Source organism: Lichenostomus cassidix, chromosome 1Ab, assembly GCF_008360975.1.
Source record: "Lichenostomus cassidix isolate B80296 chromosome 1Ab, HeHo_3.0, whole genome shotgun sequence".
Lineage (NCBI taxonomy): Eukaryota > Metazoa > Chordata > Aves > Passeriformes > Meliphagidae > Lichenostomus > Lichenostomus cassidix.
Genome location: NC_139481.1, coordinates 10095719 through 10116124, shown reverse-complemented (window position 1 = coordinate 10116124; position 20406 = coordinate 10095719). Strand labels below are relative to the sequence as shown.

General features: G+C 41.4%; 1 protein-coding gene across 6 annotated transcripts in view; it reads right to left on the bottom strand.

Annotated features, from left to right (window-relative positions):
* Window positions 1–20406, bottom strand: part of WNT7B (Wnt family member 7B) — a 94902-nt gene that overhangs the window by 31261 nt on the left and 43235 nt on the right. For all 6 annotated transcript variants that reach the window (XM_085049736.1, XM_085049740.1, XM_085049735.1 and 3 more), the window contains exon 2: window positions 10888–11114. In XM_085049736.1, coding sequence (XP_084905862.1) covers window positions 10888–11114 — 227 coding nt within the window. The remainder of the gene's footprint in view (window positions 1–10887; window positions 11115–20406) is intronic.

Genomic DNA, 20406 nt, shown 5'->3' with positions numbered 1-20406 from the left:
TTTCTATGAGGATCAATTTTCCATGTCTGCTGTGTGGAGCAGGTCTGACTATATGAGGGGATCACGTGTTCCCCTGAGAAACATATGTAGAGATGGAAAAATTTCATACATAAACAGAAATTAGGTACTAAGGGAGTCTAAACTCCTAGGATAGGCAACAGGGACCATTGTGCAGTTGAATTAAGATCCAAATCACCCTCTTGAACCATTTCTCCCTGTTCTGTGACCATACAAGGAATACAGGCTGACTAGGTTCCTATCTCAGACATCTCATGCACATGCCTGGAATGGTGTGGTGTGAAACTGGGCCAAAGGAAAGAAGTGGGGAAGGGGCTCCTAATTTTTCTGCCTTTGTTGTCTGAAACCCTTTAGTTCAGCAGCAGAGAGAAACCACTGCAACCTCTTGAGCCATTTCCCTCAGAAACTGCAAGGTTGCACTGACCATGTCTGATGGGACTTAGAGTGGAGATCTCAAGAGGATGTCTGGAAGATGAATCAGACAGAAAATGAGTTTCCATATTTTGGTGAAGAAATGAGGGAACAGGTAAAAATTAGTCATGATCCATAAGTAAACGTGTTTTTTTTTTTTGTTTTAGCAACCTGAATAGAGCTATGAAGTCTACAGCAGTTCAGTGCATGTCTGTTGAATTTCTGTGTAGAGATAGCAGTGCCTTCTCCCAGTGCACCAGTGAGCTTTCTGGGGTGAGAGCAAACCAAAGAGACTCCTCACTAATTCAAGCCCAGTTAACTGACACTGGCTAAGTTTCGGGGATCATCTTTCTCACAGAATCCCAGAATTGGAGTTTGAACTTCTGCAGTGGAGAGAGCATTATAGATAGCAACAAATTACACTTGTGGCTAAAAATAGTCTCCTAGGTCCACTCTGAGTGGATCTGGGATGGGCAGAAGGACCATCATCAGCTTGATATTGCATTCTGGCTTTCATCGTGACTTCTGCAAACCACTTGGTCCTGCCTTTAAAATGAAACACTTTCAAAGCCTCTTTAATAGTGCTTAGAATGGAGGGTTCAAAGTTAAGCACATATTGGGTAAAAAAAGCATGGCTGGAGTCAATGGCCAGTTTGAATCCTGTGGGAATGACTACCTTAGAACTACAATGCTAAATTCACTTTTTCAAGCCTCCAAATAATAGATTTTAGAGTCCTCTTGCTTCCTTGCTTTATTTCTTTAGTTTTAATTTCCCTCTTCTATCAGTAACAATAATATTATACTTCACAGTATGAACATCCATAAGAAATAAACTGCAGTCATGCACAATTTAATCCAATGCTAAAAAGTCAAGCATGATACGCACGAAGGAAATTTTGTCAATTAGAAAATGAGGTATTTGTCAGATGTAATATTTTGCAATACACCAGCCACTTCCTTAGGAAAAGAAATTGCTTGTGACTGGAGGCACGATGGCAAACTGCATGGATCAGTGACCTAATCCTGAATGCTCAAACATTTGTTTGCAAACCAAAATGTGCAGATAACAAATGCTGTGTTTTTTGTATTGCTTGTACATGCCTCTCTCTGCATTTCAAGCTTTTCAATTTAGAAACAGATGGTTTGCCAAACAGAACCTAGCCCTAAGAACAGAGGAGGAAAGGGAGGGATGCTGCTACACATGTAACTCTGAAGTCTAATGCTATGTTTAGTCTGTCCTGTTTGATGTAGAGGTCGGACTGGATGACCAAAGCTGTCATCTGTGATTCTAGGGAAGAGATTTTGACAACACAGTTAACCGCAGTAGTAAAGCTCAGGGAATCTCCAGAGTCATCAGAACCCCAAGGAACTGGAGGATCAGAACCAGCAGGTGCTGTCCTGCACTCCCTGTCACCTCTGTAAAGAACTTCCCCTGCAGCAGCAAGGTTTGGCAGCACCTGCCTGTTTGCAAAGCTGCTTTGTACTTCAAAAGTCAAATATTGTATGGTTGATTGCCATTTAACTATTGGGTTTTAGCTGAGTCCCTCTATGAAATGCAGCTTCACTTTCAACTTCTGCTCATAACCAAAGGCAGGAGCCTTTTCAGTGGCTCTGGTGAAACCAGTGGCAAAATTTCTACTGACAGCAATAGGACAAGAATTTGGCCCTTGTCCTTTTGGATTAATCCCAGCACCACTTTATTTCACTTTAAATGTCATTTGCCTTCCTGGTTAAACATGCACTATTGTAAGTCATTGTCCAATAGGACTGGGGTGCTGAAGTAATTAATGAGTCAGCACACTGTGGAACATTTGTACTCAGCAATTTTATTAAAAAGAGACATGAAAAAATGGCACTAAATGAACATTAATGTTCCTTGGAACTAAGGAAATGCCAAGCTTAAAGCTGCTATGCAAAGTTAGCCCTCTGTCCAAATTTTGGTACAGTATTCAACTAAATCATAGCCTAGAATTTGCATACTATCTTTTCCACAGGATCTCTGACTCACTCATCCCAAGGGAAACCAGAAAAATAATATGGAAAATGTTACCCTGAATAGCTACAGGCAAGCTAAAAGAGAAGAGGACTTTTGTTCTGGCCAGTGCTGAGCAGGAAATGTTCATCACAGACCCAAGGCCATCACATATAGCTGTACCCTTTACACTACACCTAAGCACATAAACAGCAGGATGATCAAATGCCAAGACCTATAAGCACCTACCCCTTCCCCCCCCAAAAAAATGTTTCTTTTTCATACAACAAAAAAGATCCATTTAGTTTTGAACAATGGGAAAGATGTATTGACCCCATCCCCGTGCCATTCCATGGGTTTTCCAGGGGATCTGGGGTTTAAGGTCACACAGGAAGACAGTGTTGTGCTCCATGATGTCTCATACCAAGCTGAGCAGTGTTATGGAACCTTACATCCCAGAATACTCATGCGAGGATGTGAGAGCAGAGTTTCAGAGATCCAGAGACTTCAGTCTCCCCACTTACAGTTCTTGGCATTAATTTACATCAATGCACAGAACGAATTTAAAATTAAGTCCACTGTCAGCAAAAATGGAGTTGCTCAGAGTCAGGTATGTCAGTGCATTTAAATTTGAAAATGTCTACAGAAAAGCACCTGTTCCAAGAAAATCTGCACTGAAACAGAAGCCCTTTCCTTAGAATGGAAATTCCAGATTTCATTCGGATCAATAAGCACCATTCATCATCCAGCTGCAAGCCACAGAGTTCACAAGTAATTGCATTTCCATATTAGTGCTGTGTTTGGAATAAGGATATCTACCTTTTAAAGAGAGCCTGCTGCCAAATAGGTAAATATTTAAATGGCAACAAGAACATTTTAATTGAAGAGAATTTATACTATTCTTCACACTCATGACCCTTGAGGGAAGAGAAAACACAATTGAGCTATACTTGAACTAAACAGTAAAAGAAAAAAAAAGACTAGCAAGAGGAGAAGATAAGATACATAAAAATCTGTCTCTTCATGGCTGGAAATTATTATATGCTACAGACTATATATGTTTTTATTTCTTTTATAGGGAGACAAAGAAATAGAGATTATAAAATTCACATAGCAAACTGACATTTTTTCTGGTAAAGTCAAATAAAATTTATTTTTGTCAACTCATAATTTACAAATGGTACTGTCCATTTATGTTTGTCTTTTCTTCTATGATTTAAAATGTGTTTTGAAAACATTACTAAGGCCTCTCTGATTCATTATGAGGTCCTGGCATCTAGGAAATTTTTAAAGCACAGAGAAATTATCACTCAAAAATATTCAAATTGATTCATCAAGCTGGAAATCCTCCATCCTCTCAAAAATAGGATTTTTCTTTATAACCACAGTACTTTTTTACAAGAAAAAGATACTATAATTTTTCTACAAACATGCAAACGACAGAAATTAAGAAGAGCCTGAACCTACCACTCCCACAATAGCCTGCCTCCTTAGTTAAAAGAATACAAATTCTTAGCACCTTACTTGTTTCACAGTCTTTTTACTGCCCCTTTGCAACCTCAGCTACCAGCAGCTGGGAGGTTTATTTTCTTATGCTGGTTTGGATTACTGTCTTAGTTGTTATGGTAAAAAGCTTATCCACCCCTCTACAGTCAGAAAGTATGAACTGTTTGAATCAACTCCTCAATTTCCCCCCAAGATGATAATGCAAACTGAAATGCCTTCTCCCATACTTTGCTCTGTTCCTACTCCACTATCACACCTTTTCCCTGGAGTTCAGCTTTCACTCGAGATGAAGTGCACTGAGGAAACTGTTCTGCCTTTGAGGATTCACCTCCCTGCCTGCAGCATAACTCAGGGCTTGGGGTGGAGCAGCCCAGCTTTGCTCCAGCATGGCCTTTCTGCCTCTGTAAGGCCACTTTTGGGATACTCACTGACACACCAAAATCCTGCTGCACTCATGTGGAGCTACTAAGTGAGAACAAATAGACTGGACAGCCTCAAGGTTAAATATACTTTAGTTTCTCCTTCCAGCAACAACATGCTACTTGTGAAAATAAAGGTGGTGTTTGAGACATTTTAGGAGAAGGCTTTGCAATGACTGTTTGCAGTGTGGTAAATCTTTCCTGCACACAGGAAAGCACAAGCATACAGAGGAAGTCCCCAGATTTTGGGGTTTTTACCTCTTTACTGCCTGTCTCTACCTGCCAGCCAGTTACCCAGCTGCTAGGGGAGATGGTTCATCATACATGTCTTGTTATTTAGTTTCTTTTAATTCAGGCTAATAATGAGAAAACTCTCCCTTTCCAAATAAACAAGAAATATACATCTTGTTATGCATCACTGTGCTTCTATTAGGAGTTACGCTTGCTTCAGCCACAGATCATTAAATTCACCATGGTATTTGTAGTTTAACTAAATCAAACGTGCAAATGCAATGACTCCACATGGAATCTTGGGAGATGGACATTGGCAGTCACTCCAAGTTGGCTACCTGAGCAATAAAGACACATTTTGTACTAGTCCTACATCGTCTTCTGGAGCTGCACACATCCTTGGTGCAGATTATTTTATAATTGCAGCCCATTAAATGCATCCTGTGCACCTCTCCTGGAATCCCAGACAGCCTGCTGCCCTAGGAGCTGAAAGCTGATGCCAATGCCCTGAGAAGCCACCCCTCACACTGGAGGGTTTTTTTACCATATCCTAGCACCAACAGAGACATCTAGTTCAAATTACTGCAAACAAATTTCTCTCTGCTCAGTTGCTTGAATGCTCAAAGGACATTGTTGTCTGGGCCTATGCTATATGACAACAACAAAAACCCTGAAATTTTTCCACATTAGGTCCAAAAGCCACTGTGCAATTGAGGTTCCCCATAGCTGACAAATGCCTAAACCAATCATAGCACCTACTGCTATGACAAAGATAATTACTGCCTTTCCGTCAGTGAAGTGTGTACCCTGCTCTGTATCATATTTAAAATAATCTAATTCCAACTCATTTTCCCCCTCCAAATTGTTTCCAGCTGTACAATTCCTTTTTTCCCCCATATTGTTTTTATTGGATATAGTGCAAGTTCATAAAGATAGATTTTCCCATAATAAATACACAGATGTTAGAATAATAAACATACAGTCAACCTGATATATGAATATTACTAACCCTTAACAAATATATAGCAAACAACATAAATTGATTTTAAAAAATTGAAAATGAGAACATAAAGTAGCAGAGAAAGAAATGTCAGGAGGAAATAAAGGCAAAAAGTGAGCTAGAAATGTACTTACTTTAGCAAACTGTCTGGATTCATTTATGGTTCCCGTTATTGACTTGTTGATAGCATTAAAGCACAACTATGGTCGTAAAGCATTCCTAAGAATGCTGCCTGTCTTCATGGATTGGAAGTTTTCTGCTCACACTGGAAGTCAAGCTCTCCAAGTTGGCCAACTCATACCGCACTAGACACTACTGTGCTAGATTAATCCATCTGCTTGGACTCGAATATCCATTTTTGGAGAATAATGAGCCTCTCTACTCCTCCCATTTTTGGTAGGAAGTTTTTATGAACATTTGGCATCTCGGTTAAACCATCATCATAGCCCAGAATAAAAATGACTGGATTCATATGTGGAATCCAAATTTTATTAAGTCTATATATGGCCTGAACCAAGAATAATTTACTGGCTGACACCCCCCAAGCATGTATGATAGGATGCCAACCATTTCTCCATTATGCCATCACTTAGATATCTTTCATGTCCAATTCCTGTGTTTTTTCCAGCCTGAGGCTAAAACATGGGATTGAGAGTGGACTTACAGTGTTACCTGTTTCCACTACAAACAGAGCAAGAATCACTGCTGTTTATGAGTATCTCTCCTTCAGAAGTTGTCCCCCTCCCTTTCCTAGACTTCTGTTTGGAATTATCCATCCTCTCCACAGTTTATTTGCACATGTGCACAAGTGCATGCTTGTAGAGAGCTGTGACATTCAAGTTTATGTTCTGATTGTGTTTGCCAAAAGTCTTCCTCACCTGGGAGTTAAAAAAGTCCATGCACAGATTTTGTTTGTCTCTAAAACTGTAGTGTTCTCTTCCTATCCTTCCCCCTTGCTGCCTGGAGAGTGGATCAAAAGTTGAGTGAATGGGAAGCGACAAGAAACTTCTTAAGATATTCTTCTCCTAAACATCCTCAGCAAGCAGAGCTGTAACTTCCCCTCAAAGGAATCCTTTCAACACACCAGGAAACTACAGCTCAATACAAAGGTAAGACATTAAAAAAAAACCAAAACAAAACCAAAAAAAACAACCTTCAGAACTCCCTTGGGTTTGACCTATTTGTTAATACTTCCTTGTCGGATGTCCAGTTTAATCATTTCCCAAATCACCAGTGACACAGCCAAATACTGCTAAATCATGATCATTTGCCACATCACCAGTCTGAGAAAGGAGACAGCTACAGATCATTTTTGATATCTTGACAGATATGTTTTTCCAAACACCAAAACACCTCCATTTTGCCCTGGATTTAGCAGTGGTAAGAGCTGCCTGTTTGTAAGCACTCCACTTTGAAGGATTGCAGTGGAAATGGTCAATGTACAAATTATTAGCCAGAAAAATCCACTGTCAAAGAACAACAGCAGGTTTCCTTTCTGTTATCGATTAGGACTGCATACTACAGAACCTGCACTGCTTACTTTTTTGGGGTGGAGTTCTTTGCTTCCAATGCTCTTATGATCTGTAGGTTTTAGAGGTGTGTAAATGACAAATTGCTCCACCCATCATTGGGAATAGAGACCAATCCCTAGTGCTAGAGCTCTTTTGCAGCAATACCCTGATAGGACCAAAGGCTATACTCATCCACATCAGGGTCCTTGCTTTCAAAATATTAGAAGGGCAATTATCTTTCAACAATGATTACCAATTTGATGTATCATTTTTTTCATTAGTTTTTCAACTTTTTCGTTTTAATTTTTGAATCCATTTGTTCATGGAGAAATCTTTAAAGAGGCTTAAAGCATGAAGAATTAGTGGAGAGGACAGAAGATTATGTGAGAAGCTGGCATGAAAACTAGGGATGAGTGCAGAAAGGTGACAAATACAAGTGTGTACAAGGACAGGATGAGTAAAGTGAGCTCAGGACTGACTTTCTTTGGGGATGGCATGACTGTGGAAAAGTTCCCAGCTATAAATACACCAAAATAAGCTATACATAATGCTTGGCTAATTCATCCCATGCTACAGCCTTTGTTCATGCTGCTAATTTAGACTTCTCTGTCACTTTTTGTCTCTGGCTGCTATAAATCTGTTACACCAACACGAATGCCCCATGCCTACCATCATTTCTACCCTTGTTGTTCCATCCTCAGGACTATTTCAGTTGTTTTTAATACAGATTTCATATACTGTATTGGTGCTGCAGCCCTCATTCACTGAAGTACCTCCTTGAAGTACCTCCTTGAAGTACCTCCTGGAAGCTCCTCCCTGATCCAGCTTAGACCTTAGCTAACAAACTGAGGACTTCCCCTGGCACTGTAGGGTCCCAGAGGTCCCAAGGGGGGACATGTGTCCCTGTGTCATGGCTTCTGGCTGGCTGGTGGGTGGAAGATATGCATGGGTGGAACATAAAGGCACCCAAGAGAGGTGATGGTAGCAACAGATGCACATCTGTTGGAGAAACCTTGCATTGAGTGAGTCTGGGGGTTTGCTTTGAATTTTGGAGGGGAGTGTCACATCAGGACACAAATTAGAATAACCATCAGTCTGCACTTGTCAGTGTAGTGCTGGAGTCTTGGGCAGTGTCTAAAGTGTAGGTCCTCTCTTTCCCATGCAGCAAGAGAGAAATTAACATCATGTTTTCACTGTTTATGTTCCCTCCCCACCCTGAATAACTCGCCCTCAGTGTTCCTCACCACAAGTGAACCTGGGGCAAAGCTTTCCTTTGGGGTGAAGTGTAAAACATGCCTGTCTTTTTTTGTGTTAATCCTTTCTTCAGGATGTTCAGGCACAACCAAATGGCTGGTTTAGTGTTTCTGTATGTGTCAGACATGGATGTGTTCTGTTATGTGAATATTTATGCTTAAAAGTATCTTGGATTTACAAGTAGGGGGGGTTTAAAATCTTTGTCCATTTTTTACCTTTTTCCGCCCCACTAGTGTAATAACACCACTTCCTAAAACCCTATCCTTTTCCTGGGTACTGACCTGGTCATCTCTGGGTGCTACTCCACTAATTAAAAAAAAATAAAGACATGTGGATTATGGGATCTTTTATAGACCTTCACAGAACTCATCTGGCTGGGCTGGAAAGGGTCATGTAAACCCTCTCCATCAGTTAGAGTCCGTGTGGTTTCACACCCAACAAATGTCAAAGCAGAACTCAGCAGCAACAGCCAAGATTCATCATATGGATTTGGGTTAACCCATAAAAGAACCCACCGAATTCCACATCAGTAATTTCAGACTTGCAAGAAACCACCCAGGTTCAGTGAAGAGGTCAAGAGTCTGGTAAGCCTTTTGGCAAATATGGCTTGAACAGTGGCTCAAGAAAACCCTGAGTCTTTCCAGCTTTGCATAGTGTGACCAGCCTGATAGCTGGTCCATCCTGATGACAAATAATTTCTGTTCTTTGTAGCTCTTACTTTGCAAAGAAACACTGAGAATGAAAGCACAGCTACAACTTGTCCTCTTTAGGCATTTGAACTGCACTCACTTGCAACGTTTTGGAGCGTGAAAAGAGTCTCTCTGGTGAAAAGGATTGCTACCCCCAGGCACAGTGGTGGGGCTGAAGAGGCACCACAAGGTTCTCATCTTGAAGAGGAGAGCAGAAGCAGTGAAATCCTTTTCACTGGAAAGCTAAGTGATGACACAAACTCTGGCACAACCCTGCAGAGTGGCTCTCCTCAGGCCATGAGGGATCTCATAGATGGTAAGACAACACACTTATCTAAGGTGCATGCCTGTCAGAGCATGCCTGCAAGCCCTGGCAGATGAAAACAGAGCATGAAGCAGTACAGCATGCTTGGCAGATATCTATTTTCTGGCAGTAACATCATTTTGGATATCAACCGAAGGCAAAAAAACAATAACAACCAAGGAGGACAAAGCCTTTGCTTCTTCTAATAGTCAAGACATGTGACTAGATTTTTTTCTGGTTCATTGAAATTTGAAGGCAGAAGTCAAAAGTTAGGTTAATTCCTAAATATGATGCCTTGAGAATGTAATGTAATGCTCACAGAATATGACAGACCCTCTGCCAGTGTAAGTAAATTGCCTGATGCCAATGGATTCATTTGCTTACAACACTTCACAGCTGAACCACTGTGTCCCTAAAGCATCCAGATCTCAGCCAGACTCTCAGATTTGGATGTCCTTTCCAAAAGTATTTGGTTCCCTTGTTGACTCAAACACACCTCAGGTTTTGGCATTCATTTCATAAGGGTGTCAGACAAAAACCCTGAAGCCTTGACCACCAGTAACAACCCAAGCACCACGTGAGTCGATTCCTCTTTGCACAGAAGAAATTAAATATTATGCTTTTTTTCGTACAGTTTTAACGAGATCTGATGTCTGACCACTCTCAATTGTGTTGGAGGCACAAGACTCACCCGAACCACCAAATTAAAAAAAAAATTCAAAGAAAAATGGGACACAAGAAGAACAGGCTACAGCCCCACTGAGAAGCTGGATGGTATCACTGAGTGCCCTTGGGAGAGCCACACATTACAGTTATGCCAGACCAAAGCAGCAGAGAGCATGGGAGAGTGGGCAGCTCTTGGGGGAGAGAGAAAAGGTCAGGAATAGGCTAAGGATACCCAGCTGGGTGATGAGGAAAATAGTGACCTCAGTGCTGGAAAAAGATTTACATAATCTCCCCTGTGAAATAATATCAGACATAGGGTAAATGGAAAGGTATTGATTTAACTTCTGCCAGCTAACAGCTTGTCAGGCCAAGGCCATGTATTATTTTCTTTGAATAGGTTTCCTGCCTCAAATCATTTGCAGTATTTTCTTTACAGTATGATAGCAACACCAAAATGTATCACTGCCACATATTGGAAGGCCAGTGTCGTATGAACTGTACTTCCATCAATTATTTGGGACTCTCCCATTACTTAAGCTTCTGGGAAGTCTGCAAAGGGATTTTTCTGAGCTGCTTTTAGTTCATTTTTGATTGGCCATAATATTCACCACAGTTATGGCAACCTGTATCAAGACAACAGTTGAGCTGTGACCTTGGATGGCTTCACAGCCAACGAGGCCATTGCTGGGGCTGAAGTTGCAAAGATATTAGTGACTTCATCTACAAATCCCTGGAGGTTTTGTGTCTCTTGCCAGTTATTTTTCAGTGGGTGGAAACACACAGTTGTTCTGGGAGCATCACTGTTGAACTCTGAGGGTTATAAACCCTTGCAGGACCATAGCAAGAAAGGTAAAAGAAAACCACCCCAACCAGATCCCCACAGCACCACATTAGAGACACCCTTACCTACTCGAAGCTCTTGTCCAAAGACTGTTTTCTCTCCCAGGGCAGAGCAGTTCCACCTGCCGTAGCGGAACTGGTACTGGCACTCATTGATTCCCATCTGCGCCCCTTCCCCGATCACAATGATGGCATCAGGGCGGCTCTGGCAGATCGCGCGCTGCCGAGGGGCCAAGCCTGGGATCTTGTTGCAGATTATGTTAGCTCCTAAAGCCACCACGGATGACAAAGCTCTGAGGAAAGAAAGCAGAAGGACACGTTAAGAGCAAATTGAGGTGACCATGCGCTGCTGCGTGGCTGAGCGAAAGGGGAAGGGCTGGAGGTTGGGTTCCTGTAATTATGCCAACTTGGCACAGTCTCTTTGGTCTGCTATAGGAGGCTGGAAATTGTGCAGTAATTCCTGATCTGAAATTGCCAGAAAAAACAAAGAAATGGAATTTTGGCGCGTTTGCTTCCAGTCCTGAGAAGAGACATCAGCTTGTGAGATGTGGAAAGCAAGACTTACTTAAAACCAAAAAATAGTGATAATTGATCATCCACAAATCTCTGAAACTTGTGTTTGCTTTGAATGCAGGTTCAGGCTTAGTTACTGCAGCCAGTTCCTCCATCCCTCATTTGAAACAGTTAAGCACAATTTAGAGAATGACTTGACACTACCAACAGTCTTGCCTATTATTAAGCTCAGGGTATTGAATGATTAATGAAGTTCATCAGCATAACTGTGCTTTTAGATCTGGCAAACATCATGGAGCACACAGGAGTGATCCTTAATATGTGCCATCCAGACTAGAAACACTTGCAATTCTCATTCTTCAAGTATATTTTCAGAATTCATTACAAAGTTTGCATATAACTTGCACCTGCCATATGTTTTCACTTTAGCGTGTTTATTTTTCATTTTTCAGCTGACTTTTCAACATCTTCGCTGGCTCATTTTTCAACATCTTTACAGGCTATATTTTAAAGGGTAATTTTTTTTTTTTTAAATAGGACAACATGGGTGCAAACTCAGGGATGCCTCTGGTCACATCTCCTGAGTACCCACCAGGCCATGTGGAGAAGTTTCAGCTCTGGACAAGCAGACTGACTGCCCCATGATCCTAATTTCCACCTTGAACACCAGCCTAAGCCTTTCATCTTAGTGTTAAAAATTTCCCACCGAAAATGCTCCCTTGGGGAAATGCTGACTAAACAAAATTAAAGGATTGTATAAGAATTTATCAACTGCATCACAAATTAACTGCAAAATTACATAAATGTCGTGTTTCAATGAAATTAGTGTTTAATTTTGTCATTTCAATAAACTACAGTAAAGCTAGAGAAAAAAGGATGAAATGGAAAACTCTTCCCTGGCCAAAATGAAATACAGCTATTCCTGTGGAATGGAAATCCCATGATGATCCACTCTGCCTTCAATAGGTATTTGTGCATCTTTTCCAAAGTTAACAATCCATGAGGAGTTCACCAGTTGTGGGTTTTTATTTATGGCTGGGGGGTTATGGATACAGAGATAAGGTATTACAAACACAGACCATGCATGCCCTGTGGTGCTGCAATGAACCTGGAGCATCAACTGGGATTCATGCAGGTTTTGAGCTAAGGTTTTATTTCTGCCAAAAAGTGTTTCTCCATTTAAAAAAAAAAATTGGAAAAATAATTAAATAGTGATGTCTTTAAATCAGGACTTTCCAAGGATGTGATAATCTCAAAAAAGTATAATGAGTTTGATATAGGGATAAGATTCTCTTCACAATGGCATATGACCTTATGTTGTGGCTTCAAAAGCTAATGAAAATCACAGAGAAAAGTATCAATACCTAATTTTTTTAAAAATCAGACCATTTTTATTGAAAAGTGTTATTTTCTTTGAAATCTCATGGAGCTTTTCTCTCTCTGACTTCATCCACTTTCTACACAAAGTAGAACGGACATTTTGAAAATACTGCAGTAAACAGAAAGGAAAGCATTTTTCCCTAGTAGGTGACGTGTTGAATTCAGAAGCACTCACTGTGTGATGATGCTGAAATGCTGTGCCCCATTCTTACCCATCCCCTCCAGCCAGCTTTGCCCAGTTCCCTGGGACAGCAGCTGCCCAAGCATCCTGCAAGCCCTTCCACTGCAGCCCATCTGCACTGCTGCTGCAGACACTGACCCTTCCAGCAAAACCTAATCCTGAGGAAATCTGGGGTTGGCTCCCAAGAAAGACTCATCAACAAGGCATTCCAAATTCCATCTGATGCTCAGCACATGCACAAGACACACAGCTCTGATCTCCTAGCTGCCTGACGCTCATCCATTCACTGAGGCTATGCTGGCAACTTACTGCCAAAAATTACATCTAAAAATTGTCTGTATATTATACAAATACTTTTTAAAATATTAAAAACTGACAAAAACTGTGCAATAACTTCCTGACATCTTTTTTTAAAAAAAAAACTGGTGAGCATCCACAGTTTCCACTAAGTATTGTCCCAAGTTGAGCAGCAAAACCTTACGACTTTCAAAACAAAGGAAAGCAAGAGAGAGTTGGCCACAGCATCTAACCCATGTATAATTTTCAGTTCAGTTGCTTCCTTCATACACATCACTGCTGTCTCACAATTAGGTTAAAGAGTGTATTCTTTGGTCTCCCATTGTTTTTTGGACCAGGCCTTGGTCAAAGAATTTTAATAGAGTGGGTCAGATTATTCATCCAGAAAATAAGCATGATCATATTTGCCTCAGAAGGTATGGTGAGGGTATCATCATTACTATGTGCTTGTAAAGTGCATTAAAACAATTAAACTGCAATTACTGGGGGCGGAGGGGGTCTTAGTTTTTCTATTATTACTTCCAGAAACTTCCCCCTCTCTGGCCTGAATTTACCAGCATACTCCCTCAGACTTGTTTAGCCTACTTTTAAATTGCTACAGTGCCAAAAGAAATGCTGAATCATGAAACTGAGGTTTTGGAAAACTTTTTTTATATTAAAGAAATGCACCCAACAGCATTTCAAGCTTCCTCTCCTCTATTTCTTGTGGCGTCCCTCAGTTTGTGCATCTGTCACCCATTTGGGAAGCTGTGCTGAGCTTCTGCCCCTCAGCAGGTTGAAGGCTAAATTATTTTTCTTTTAAAGCTGGAGATCATTTCACTTATAGCTGTGAAAAGGCAGATCCTCCATGCCAAATTTTGGCATCTTCTTTCCTTTCGGTGCAAATTTCCTTGATTCCTATCACCAGAAACTGCTGAATGTGGTATTTTGCTAAGATTTCTGATGCAGTTTGCAGTAATTGTAACCATCCTGCACCACGAGAGTCTTCACACACCTCAGAGGGTTCTGCTGGGTCATCCACATGGGCTGTCCAATTAAACATCATCCCCATGGCCTCTCCAGATAAACAGAGTTAGTGGGATAATGGCACATTTCCTAAGGAATTGGCATTGGTAGCTGGTATGTGGAGAGTCCTCACTTTTCTTCATACCCATGTCATTAACCCGAGGGAAACACCAGCACTGAAACTGAGCAATAGCTATAAACAGAGTTATACCCTCATTTATAAAAAAAGAACCAAAACAACAACAACAAACAAACAAACCAAAAAAAACTCAACAAAAAACCAAAGAAAACAAACAAAAACCCCAGCAAACAAACAAAAAACAATGCCAAAAAAACCACCAAACCAAAACAACAAAAAACCCATGAATAAAACATAAAAAACCAAACCAAAACAACAATAAAAAACAAAAAAAACCCCATGAAAAATCCCAAACAATCTAACAACTATAACAACAAACAAACCAAAAATAAACCAAAAACCCCCACAATCTGGGCTTCAATAGGACCTTGCAGCTCAAAACTTCCATCAAATTAAACCTGAATAAGGTTTTGGAAGGCTTTGTTTCTGTATAAGAATTCTGAAACATCAAATTTTTTATCCTTTGAAAAAATAACTCGGACTGTGTCAAAGCAAGCGAAAATTCATGGCAGTGGGAGAAACATTTCAGATTATTTTCTGAAATAATGCTTGCTTATTTATGCAAAGACAGCTTAATCCTGTCACAAAAAGAGAAAATTCTCCCTCCACATGTATTTCATGCTACAGTTGTATCTTCTCTCTAGGACCTTAGCAACTCCAGCTTCCCTTTTCACAAAGTGAAATGGAAATTGTTAGATATTCTAAGCAAGTCAAAAAAGTAAAGGTCTTTGAAACACTTCAGAAATTAAACACTAAGGCCTAAAACCATTTGAGTTCTAAGAACTGCTTTTTGGAAGAGAAATGTACTCTTCATTCCTGGTTGGCTTGCTTGAGTCTCCATTTTATATTCGTAAATGCAAGCATTCACTTAACTGAAGCACGAGATATTTAATTGATTTCAAATGTTATCATGTCCTTGTAACTTCTGATTAATTTTACATTTAGGAAGGTCATCATGTGAACTGCAGCTCACAGAGCCTTTGCACAAGTGGAAAATATATAAAATAAATCCTTATAATAGACAGCTGTACAAGCACATGAGAAAAAAAATCTAAATTTTATTCTTGTTAAAAGAATCTGAATTTTGATAAAATTATGAAACAGAACTATGTGCTTATCAATGAAGAGCAGTAACTAATCAATCCTTGGAGTTGTCCCCAAACTCCTGCACAAGCAGAGATGTGTACTGAGATTTCCCCAAGGAGCTTAAAATACCATTCTGACAAAAGATGTAAAATAAGAGATTAAACCAACAGCACATTGCATACAGATGAAACAATCAAGTTGAGTTTAAGCTTTTGGCTAAAAGAAATTTAAAATTGCTTAAAAAAAATCTCTTCCAATCCTTGCTCCCTGGGCAAATTGCATTTTATTGGAGCCCAGGAGTGGCTTCAGGAACTTCTCCTTGTCCTCCAGCACCTTCCCTCATTTGCACTCCTGGCTGCACAGCAGCACAGTGCACACTTCCCACCCAGCCAGCCTTACTGCAAGCCCTGGGATGGGCAGCCACAGGGTCACTGTGGCTCCACCCCAACCCTGCTTCTCGATATTCACCTGAAACTGCAGTTGGGCAGGGAGTTTGCTTTCAGCGAGGAATGAAGGAATTTAGCCACATGAACCCCATTAGCAGCAGGGAAGCTGCACAGCTTTTTGGCACACGGTACCGAAAACTTGCCCCACCATCTCTGACAAAAAAATCCACATAGTGAGTTCTTTGTTAGCAGGAACCACTGAGGTATTTTGTGGTGACACTGCGACACATCTGAAACCATACACCACTACCGAATGGCTGACTTAATTAAGAATTCCTAAGTAAATATTTTGAGAGTGTATCAGTTGCAGAAATTGGCAGCAGCATCCTGGGCTCTGAATGCCATCTGCATACATTTAGGTTTTCAGTTTTGTTTTCCACCCTGGCTTTAGGGAATCGATGTTGGGCACATGTGTTATTGAGGCAGAAATCCATCAGGGCTGCAGGACACAGCCTGGGGTGATCTCCCCTCTGGAGCTCCTTCAGACCTGGGGCTGCAGCCAGCAATGTCCTCACTCCCACCAGAGGAAAGGCAGAGATTTCTTTGAGGAGGTCACCCAAAAAAGTGCCTGGTGTCCTGTGCAGTGCAACTGCTGGCAGGTCAGGGATGGAAGTGCTGGGGTGGGTGAGGTGAGGGGATTGCTCACAGCAGGGCAGAGCATGCCTGGGGCTGAATGCCTGCTGGAGAGAGCAGGGGGGTCACAGCTCCATCCCCGAGTGCCACAGAGGTGGGCAACACCAGCAAAGCCTTGGGTCACAGCCTGCCCCACTGCCAGCTCAGGTGGCTGCTGGGAAGCCAGCAGGGAATTCTTGGGCTCCTGGAGAAGGAGGGGAGACCTTTCCTGGGAGCCACATTCACAGATCAGCACCAGCCTCCTGTGAATTCCTACTGCTCACTGAGCAAGAGAAAGATGATTTGAACTTGACATTTATCTTACTTGCTGTATGACTGGTCCACTGCTATAATTTTTATTAATCTGCCAGTGAGGCAACACTTGATATGTAACAGCAGGATGTCTTGAAGATGGTTACATCTGTAGTTTACCTGAATTCAACTTTTTTGCACCAAAGAAAGGCTCATGGAGAGCAGAAATGCCTCACATGCCTCATGTGTCCTGCAGTAAAGACCACACAAGCAAGTTCACATTTCCATTTCCATTAGACATCCACTGCCTCCAGCAGACATTTGGAATTTTCACAGCAAACTACTGTATTTTCTTTCTTGTCTCTTGTCAAGGTTTTTCTTTCTTATCTCAAATCACTTTACTCTAGGGGCAACTTGTTGTATGGTACAAAACATATCCTGTGGATATAACATTTAATAAAAATAAAATAGGGTGTTTAAATGTCTGAAGTGTGGCAAATAATGATTCCAAAGTAATCTGTGTTTCAAGGAGTGTTTGGTTGGCTAAACCACAGAAAACTGATAGGCAAGTGTTAGAAGCTGCAGGAAGGCAGTAGTTCTGGCATTCTCCTGGGAAATTCATGGAAGGCTGGAATATTCCTGCTTGGGTCTTGTCAGTGATGAAGGTGGTGACATACATGGTGTAATTTAATTTATCTGTCTAGGCTTCATGAAAAATGGTGTTGATATAAAATTATTTGATTCCTGTTACAAACAGAACTTTGTCAGATTTGGAAACCAAACTGAAGCACTTTTGTCTCACACAAGTTTTTCTTTTGTCCCTATAAACACCATTAGCACTTCTGCAGATATTCACATGCCTTGCCCTGCAAAGCACCAAGCAGCTTCCACCCCCAGTAACAAGAAAGTCCTCTCCTGAATGCCAAGATGCCCACAAAGCCCTCCCAGTTGGTGTTAATGTCTAGCACTGCAATTTGCCTTCCACCCTGTTTCTGGTTGCCTTTAGCGCTAGAAAGAGGCACACTGATATCTGACAGGGAGGCACAGAGCTGTTTGCTGAGCAGCAGCTCACCACAGTGGATAGCAAAGCTACCCTGCAGATAGCTGGGGTGTGACATTGCAGTTCTCCTGGCAGGGAATGCAACTTTGAAATACTGAAGTGGCTGGAAGAGATAACTCACGGATTTTCTGTGGCTATGCAGAAACAGTTCAGTATCATAGAAAAATAAAAATTTCATGCTTCGATATGTAAAGCCCATGGTTTTGTCATGTTTTTCATATAGTAAATAAGAATTAATAAGCTTTCTCCAATAAGCTTTCTCACATGATTCTCCAATCACATACGACATATGTATAGACATGGGCATTTTCCAAGCTTTACCAATTCCAAGCCTTAATTAAACTTAAGCAAAGTGCATATTTTGGTTCTGACCAAAGTTTAGCAGTCTCTTCTCTTTGGGGAAAGGGTTAAGAGGAAAAAAGAGAGACAAAGTCTTCAGGCAAAGTCCAAGATTTATCAAGACCATGCCTTGCTTAATTTGTGAGATCTGAAGAAAGCACATCACAGCCCTGGTGAGAGTCTGAAACCATGGTAGGACAGTTCTACCACAATGTCCTCTACAGAAGCAGCTCTCTGCTGGCTAGTTCATTGGAAAATGCCAGCTATGCACTGTGGCTTCAAAATATTTCAGGCAGATTGTTGCTGGAATCTATCTTAAAATATACACTTTGTGATATTTGTCATTAAACATTTTTAACAGATCTTAAATTTCTGGCTTTGCAAGCATAGGGCTTCCATGGATATGATACAGAAATTGAAAGAGAAAGGCATGTAAGAGTGGGTTCACAGCAAAGGAAGACTCTTCCTTCTCGAAATGAAGTCATCTGGCTTTACTGCCATCGTGGTTCAGGTAAGAACTCATTTGTGTTAGTCAGGACCTCAGCAACCAATTAGAATAAATTTTGAAAGTCTACTAGGGAGCCATTAGGTTAGAAAATTTAATCTTTTCTGTTAAAATTTTAGGACTCCGTTACTGTGTCTGTTAATCATGAAGATCAAAGTCTGTATGCAGCTCTGAGGTACACCTGAAAAGCCATACAAAGTTGTCTCAGAGATTGTTTCATTATTAAGGTGGAGAGACCATGTTGACTCCTCCCACAATGTTCACTTCAGACTAAATGACCACTGCAGGTTGCTATTTGTGCACAGATATATGACCACAAATCAAGTCTTACTGCTCTTGAATTAACAGCAGATGAGAAAAAATTAAATTCTCTTTGTCAGTGACGTTGAATTTTTATACACTGAACACCCCACTATCATAAGTCATGATTTATTTCTTCTATTCCTTCCCTCACTGCTGTTTTCATGGTGGTAAATCTTTCCTAAGACCATAAAAAATCAGGATATAGAATTAAATAACATCCACAAACAAAATTAGAGCCAAAACCCCATAGGCTTGGTGCTGTCAGGCTTCCTTACTGGTTCCTACATCTGGAATGGGAGCATTGCTCAAACCAGCAGCTGCATTTGTTGTTCTCATCTGCTCTAAATGTCTTACTTCAGACAAGGCTGTTGTCAGGGGGATAAGGAGCAGAACAAGTTCTCAGAACAAGTTCTCTTGCTATTTCTCTACAGTTGTCAAAGCTTTGGGATGACAGACCACCAGAAGGGCAGCTCCTCCTGCTCAGGGGTGCAGCAGGCAAGGAACTGAAAAGGAGGACTGGGTGCATCCTCAGCACCACCCTAGAGGGACAAGGCAGATCCCTGACTCCTTGGCATTGTCCCAGTTTGGTTGTGGAAGATCTTGTGTTTTTCCTCCTCAGTCATCCTCTTTCACCTTTCCCACAAACTGCTCTAGCTCGGGAGTTCACACACTTGTAGTGAACACACTTGCATTGCTCTCAAGATATGGGAAAAGCTGGAAAAGAAACACCACCTCCCAGATGCAGAAACAATGTACCTCTCCAAGTTTAGCATGAACATGGGTAAGAATGGAGAAAACTGTGATTTTTTTTTTTTTTTATTTCATTTCATTTCAGAGTTTATTCCCTAATATCCCACCAGCTCTGGGTGGTGTGGCTGAGTGAGGCTGGGGGGCTGCAGAAGTAGCTCTGTCTGAGATGTGGGCTGAACATGAAACTCCTCTCCATCTCCAGCACCAAGGACAGGAGGGAGGGACCTTCCTTGTCACCTCTAGAGGAACAGATGCTGCTCTGCTTCTCAGAATCATGGAATGGGTTGGGTTGGAAGGGACTTCAAGCTCATCCAATCCCACCTCCTGCCATGGCAGGGACACCTTCCACCATCCCAGGTTGCTCCAAGCACCATCCAACCTGGCCTTGGACACTTCCAGGGTTCCAGGGGCACCACAGCTTCTCTGGGCACCCTGTGCCAGGACCTCTCCTGCCACTGGAGGAGGTTGCTCAGATTGGCACAGGCTGATTGCCTGGCTAGCTGTGCTGCTCCCAGGACAGGTTTGGCAGCCAGGAGGTTGTGCTGGGGTTGGACAGGCAGCTTTAAATGAGCTCCCTGAGCTGGCTGCAGCTTCAGACAAAAATGCACTGAAAGTCCCCTTCAACCTGCATAGCTCAGCTAAGCTCTTGCAAAGTCTTGATTCAGGAAGGAAAATGCTTTCAGGACCAGCCTACTAAATACAAGAGCTCTATCACAG